Source organism: Pavona decussata, unplaced genomic scaffold (assembly GCF_977016875.1).
Source record: "Pavona decussata unplaced genomic scaffold, jaPavDecu1.1 SCAFFOLD_14, whole genome shotgun sequence".
Taxonomy (NCBI): Eukaryota; Metazoa; Cnidaria; class Anthozoa; order Scleractinia; family Agariciidae; genus Pavona; species Pavona decussata.
Window position 1 is genome coordinate 1,998,077 of NW_028145437.1, and position 6,737 is coordinate 2,004,813.

At 40.9% G+C, this 6,737-nt stretch overlaps 1 protein-coding gene across 1 annotated transcript in view; it reads right to left on the reverse strand.

The window, feature by feature from the left end:
* Nucleotides 1–2,367: 2,367 nt before the first annotated feature.
* LOC146487708 (leucine-rich repeat-containing protein 23-like) overlaps nucleotides 2,368–6,737 on the reverse strand; it is a 37,681-nt gene continuing 33,311 nt past the window's right edge. Inside the window, exons 8-11 of the mRNA XM_085083933.1 lie at nucleotides 5,278–5,354; nucleotides 4,597–4,712; nucleotides 3,679–3,714; nucleotides 2,368–2,718 (exon numbers count right to left, since the gene is read on the reverse strand). Coding sequence (XP_084940059.1) covers nucleotides 2,677–2,718; nucleotides 3,679–3,714; nucleotides 4,597–4,712; nucleotides 5,278–5,354 — 271 coding nt within the window. The 3' untranslated portion in view covers nucleotides 2,368–2,676. The remainder of the gene's footprint in view (nucleotides 2,719–3,678; nucleotides 3,715–4,596; nucleotides 4,713–5,277; nucleotides 5,355–6,737) is intronic.

Consider the following 6,737-nt stretch of genomic DNA (forward strand, 5'->3'; position numbering starts at 1 on the left):
ACCACAAACACAGCAAGAAAGACTTAAAAAGAGTGGAATGGGATAAAAGTCGAACAGAGTGTAGGTTCGATTCCTATCTGTAACTTGAAGTGTATTGCACGCAGCTAAAATGTGATATAAATTAGGCCTAATGAGTCGAGAGTATTTGCTAAGGAGTAGTATCAGAATCATCAGCGCCGCACGTAGGATTTTTTGTCTGAGGGGGCAAACTCTGCACACCTGTATACAGACAGGGTTTCTAGTTGGACGTTTTTGTTTTCACCCCTACACACGTACACAGAAAGCTGCCTGTAAGACCTTTAGAGGAGACAAAACACACTGATGCTTTTTGCCTTAAATTGTCATGACTTATGAGTTATGGCATAAACACCTTGTTTAGCTTGAACCAAACATTGCCATATCTCAATAAGAAAGACAGTTAAAACTATCACGCACTTAAATGAGCCAAACCAAACCCAGCTGAAATGCCCTATGTGGCATCAAAAACACCGTCGTTGAACACACAGATTAAGAGGAAATCAAAACTCATCAGGCACAAATGACCTGTGATGTTGAGCATACGATGGTTAAATCCAAGGCTCTATAATATCCTCCAAACCCGCTACAAATACTTGAGAGTAGCGTAGGCATTTAAAGACCAATTTAGCTCTGAAAAATACATACTCGTGTAAGCTAGATTTAAAAAGGCTAAAACACGCGCAAGGGAGTCGCGTAGCGTCAGTCTTTATTTACCCCCCAAATTCTATACCACAGGCCGAGCCCAAATTATAAAATCATTATTTTCATAAGAAAACTCGTACTGGCTTTTACCTCGAAAGATTTTCCAAAATAATTATTTGGAATTCACATTGAAGGAAGATTGTTTCAGTCAAATTAGTCGATTTTCGTGTGATCTCGGGGCAGTATAGCTACAAGAAATAGCTCAGCAAACTCAAACACTTTGTCAGAAAAACTGAATTGAGTTTTCCTGGCGGGGGCAGCTGCCCCCTCTGCCCCCGCGCTATGTACGGCCCTGATCATGAGTTGACTGTGTGCCGGATTAGGAGAATGCAGTCTATGCAGACGTAGATAAGGAGGTTAGTTTCTAAAGGAACTGCGGCACTGCGTCGGTGCGGAGTAGAAACGAATGTTTGGTTTATCAACAGAGTTGATAAATCGTAAAGACATTCGAGTGCTGACGTTTCGAGTATTAGCCGTATGCTCCGACGAAGGGCTAACGCTCGAAACGTCAGCACTCGAATGTCTACCATTTATCAACTCTGTTGATAAACCAAACATTCGTTCTACACTAACGTAAGTTTGTACCGCGGAGAATTGGACATTTTGAAGCGAAGGAATGTTTGTAATAAAAATCAGATTCTGAAACACCTGTCTTGAATTATATGAAACACGTAGCGCCTAAGATCTTAAAACCACCGTCTTCATAATACGTACGTGATTTAAAAACGCACAAGAGGTAGATCAAACAACAATGGACTAAAGAAAGCCGCTGAATGAGAAAGGTGGATTGCAAACTCAATTGGACGACTTAGAAACGCAGATCCATACCATATCACGTGTAGAGACTCAGCGCAAGCGACGGAAGCAGGAGCGGAAATCAAGGGTTACTTTTTACAAGAATCTGTACATCTTTGCTTTATCCTTTTAGTGGATATCAGTGGTGCCCTGGACGTGCCCCAAGAGAAATTAGGAGACCATCTCAAGAAAAGCTATTTTGCTCCTCTCCACAATCACCTGCCACCGACTTGGACGATATCTCGAGACGCGCCCCTCCTAGTGTAGCTTTCGATCTGCCCGACTTTAAAGCGAAAGAAGTCCGTTCGTTTGCAAGAAACACATGTACATGCTAAGAATGCTCCCGACATGACTGGCTTATGCAAGCTGTACAAGAACTGCCATCTCCTACTTGGAGCACTTGGAAGGAGGACCTGGTACCTCAGAACTGGTGTCTAGCGGATGGCGTCTATATCCCTAAAGCGTAAGGTTCAGTCGGTGTTGGAATTTTGCGCCTGATCTCCCTACTCAACGTGGAGGGAAAAATCTTTTTTTGACGTGGTGGAAAATGGTTCCGTCGTTGCCCGGTTTGTCCGGTTTCAAACCAGCACTTGTTCTAGGGTAGAGTGGGTGATTTACGGCGCAAGATACTTGCATTGAAATAATCTCATTTGCCTTGACTGGAGTCCTGTAATAACGGGGGTCCCTTCCCTCTCTCTTCCAGTTCCTTCCTTCCTTTCGTTTTGCTCAATAGCGTCACTGTATTTGACACCTAGTCCTACATGATAAGCGACCACCTCTGCAGACATTTTTCGGGCTCGCTCTCGGGAGATTAAACAGAAACAAAATTAAGAGGCAAAAATGCTCTAAAAATCTTTATTTTATTAATTACTATTGCATGTCTACTTTTGCGATTTTATGGTGTTTGGAAACTGAAAAGATATGCACAACAAACACTTCTTTTATAAAGGCCCGTGAAAAGTTTTTAAATAATACTTGGTCCTGACGGGACCTTTCATTGTTGTGAATCTATATTAGGTGTTAGTACGTTAATTGGTAACGTCTGTAACTCAGTGTACAATAACATCCTGGGAAACTAAAACCACAACAATAAAATTAGATCCTAAATAGAGCGCTTCACAAACTTTACATGTAAGATATATACATTTATAACACATTGCTTTAGTCGTCGTCGTCCGTATGTATGACTTCTTGGGCTCCCGTCTGTAAAAGAACAAAAAGAGAGGATTCTAACAACTCTTCAAATGTCCCTAACCTCAGGTTGATCGTTACTTTCGCAGGTTTCTATTTTAAAACAGCAACGGCTTTTCTGAATTTCCATACGATTTCCAAAGGGAAAAAAGATCGATACCAACGACTTTTGTTATCCACTGGAATTTTCCACATAATTTATTTACCCCACTATACAAGTAACGAAGTATGTTACGAATATCTTAAACGCCTTTGGTGTATCAGAAACTTGAATCCCTTTGACCTGCTTTGAGTTAACCCATTCGTTGTTTTCAACACGTAAGCTTTTGATCAGTGACAGGAACTAGTAATAATCAAAGATTAGGGAATGCGTTCGATGTCACCAGGCTCTCTCTCCTTTGCCAAGTTGGTGATGATGTCATCCGCCCCTGCAAAATCCGCGGGGGATGCCAGATACGCGTCCCAAGATCCATTCATTCAATCAACGTTGTCCCATACAATCTCCACTCCAATCTGTATTAGGAGTGCGTTCTTTCTACGTCGAACGCAATTATGTTACCACCCCTTGAGAGGATATTTGGGTCGCCGACGAGAACAAAGACAAATCAGGTCAACGTCGGGAAGGAGCACATGAGGAAGGCGTGGAAGGAAGCTAAAGCGTTTTCGTTCGAAAGAAAGCTGGGCGGGCTTTTGTTCTCCCTTGTCCTATCATGACTGTGTGCTTTGGTAAAAGGACCTCCTAACCGATCAGTTCATTGAATCGCAAAGATTTATTCGTCCGCACCCCCATAGAGCGTTAACTCGCTCGAAAAATTTATTGCTACACGCAAAAATGCCCATATATAACATTACAGTACTATGTTGTCTGTAAGTAGAACTGATTTTTGAATTCGAGTTTCACGCCGTTGTATCTGTGCGCGATCTAAAACTACATATCTTTGCTTTCGGCAAGTTAATGACCAAAATACTTACCGCCATTGCTTCCTCTTGTCTTCTTTGTTCATAAATCTGTGAATTTAAAACGCGAAAAGGTTGAAGTTCCTGTGCATAGCCAGTACAATATACAAACCTAAGTACAAGGCAGATTTCGACGAGAAGAACTGGCCTTCTACTCAGTCATGTAAGTCTTTGTTCAGCAAATGCCCTGTTCGTTTTTCCGTTACTAGCTTCGCATTTTATAACTGTTTACTGATCTGCACCTGCACTAAAAAGTAAAGTCAAGTACGGGCAAACCTTTTCGATAAAAAAGACTTGGTTCGGAAAGAAAATGCTGTGCGAGTTTTTTCCGTTGCGTTGAGTAGTTCCCTTCATTCACAGTATATGTAAACAGTGACGTTCAAATCCGAGCAGTACGTAAGGTGCTCGTCAAAAGAACCTAGTGTAACGGCCTTGCTCCCAGGAGTCTCCTGTAGCTCAGTGGTAGAGCATCCGAACTAGTAATCGGAAGGTCTTAGGTTCGACTCCTGTTGGGAGAACTCGGATTTTCTTTTTCAGAATATGCCTGTGTCACTCAGTGAATAATACATCATTGTTATGTTAACATTGTTGATGGATAATCCCTTCCACAGTTGAACTGCGACTGTGCAGAGCAAAAAACAAAACAGAGTATGACTCCACTAATCCCAAAATACTTTTCCATTCTGATGTACCAGACCTGCTAAAGTTTAACCGCTTTTACAAAAAGAGATGTACCTCCCCTTAGCTATTGTTATTTCAGATTAAATACGAGAACAGATGCCGCATGCTTTATTGTATGTATTATATAAACTAAACTAACTAATTTTTTTTTCTGAATCAGCTTCCAATCATTTCCTCGTGAATTTTAAAACGCTGCATTTTATAGAGTAAAACTGCTTGATGATCTATATAGTTTGTTGATCATGAACTGACCTCTTCCGCCTCTTGTCTCTCATCATCAGTGTACTCATCTTTGTCCAGCCTCTCAAGTCGCCTCAGACTGATTAACACTTCAATACGATAATCATCCTCATCAGAAACGGGACATTCTGTGTGGTGATACATGGAGGAAGAGCAATGTAATCAAAGGCAATCGAACCATTTCGATTGAAGGAAGAAAGTAATTTTTTTGGGGTATGCTGTGGTTCTGATCTTCTGTGCTCTGTAGACTGCGAGCAGCCTGTCTTTTTTTCGAAGATCCGCCAGGAAGAACGCAAAAAACTGAAGGGTGAACTGCAAAGCCGCAAGCCACGGGTTCCGCGTGTTTTTTGTTTTTTTTTTTTTGCATTCTTCTCCGCAGATTTTCGAGCAAAAGAAACACTACCCGCAGTCTATGTGCTCTGTGATTGTTTAAGAACTTGTGCCTCTTTGTAAACGAATAAGATGTAAAACCAGTAGCGAGCCAAGAGAGCTGCGGAAATCGAGCCTAACACCAGGGGCCAATTTATAACAAAACACCCGAAGAGATTCAAGTTCGATAAATCTTTTTTCTACCAAGGTCTGGACATTTAGCTTTCAAAAAGATATTACTTTGGCACTCGAATCAATACCGCTGTAACATAAAAGGCTATAGCAAGAAATGTTAAATAAATTGCCAAACCGCAATGTACTTACCCATCAACAGTAAGGCTCTAAGCAAAGGCAAACATTTGAGCTTGGCAACCTCTTTTATGTCTGAAACATTGTTACCCCTGCAGACAAAAAAAGGTTGCAATAATTGCATAACAAGTAGAGTAGAATCCTATCAATTCAACCACTACTTCGCCACAAAAATCTGGTTGTATTAACTGACTAATCTTTCTTCGGGACCAGGGCTGCAAATAACGGCCGGTCAACGGACAATGTCCGGTCAAAATTGGGTATTGACCGGACAAATCCTCGGATTGCCGGACATCTTGCCCGGTCCTTTACCGACTCGTTCAGAGAAATTTTAATTTTTAACTATTTGATAATCACGAGGGATAACATTCATGTTTCCGGAAAAAAAAAATGAATCTAAAACTAGACAAATTAATGGTCAAGAAATTCCCGGTAGTTGCAAATTTCCACGATGTTATCAAGTCCTATCGCAACCGCAAATCATCGTCTCTTCCGTTATTTTATTTACTTTAAGTGTTCCCAATTAGTAAAAGGGCTTTACCTTTGGCTAGATACCATGGATGACTCTTAAATAAAGTGATTGATTGTTTGATTGATTGAATGATCGGAAAGCACCCTCATGAAGACTAATCTCGTGGCACCAAGAATACTCCATGTAGCATCTGTTGCAAAGTGCGAAAAGCGAACAAACCATACGTTACTTCCGGCACACCCTGCAAAACATGCTTGGTTACTAAGTTTTCTGGTGAAGCTAAATGATGTAAACATAAACAAGAAGCACTTAACTTTAATTCATAAATTATCGGCTTAGGGTTTCGAAATTCGGCAGCACTCCAAGTACAATTGTTGTGCTCGCTGACTTTCTTCCATTTAGAAGCCCTTTAAGACGACCTTATTCTTCCACTTTTATACGCTCCATTTTTGAGTTGCATCGAGTGGGCTTATTGTACTTTGCGAAACGAAATGGAACGAAACGAAATGGAAATCTGTACTTTGCGAAATGGAAATCTGTACTTTGCGAAATGGAAATCTGTACTTTGCGAAATGAAAATCTGTACTTTGCGAAATGAAAATCTGTACTTTGCGAAATAAACAAGTAACAAGTCGAAATTCGTCGTACCTTACAATCCACTGAAATGAACGATCCTTGTGTGATGTCTCTGCGTATCTGTTGCTTTCCATGTCGCTTCCGACATCACCTCAGCCGGATATGACACGCTAGCAAGAAAATCTGTACTTTGCGAAATGAAAAAACGAAAATCTGTACTTTGCGAAATGAATAAATGAAAGTCTGTACTTTGAGAAATAAACAAGTAGCAAGGCAAAACGTCGAACCCGTACAATCCACTGAATTGAACGATCCTTGTGTGATGTTTCTGTGTATCTATAATATCTGTTGCTTTCCCTATCGCTTGCGACATCATCCGGATATGTCACGCTAGCAAGACAATCTGTACTTTGCGAAATGAAAAAAT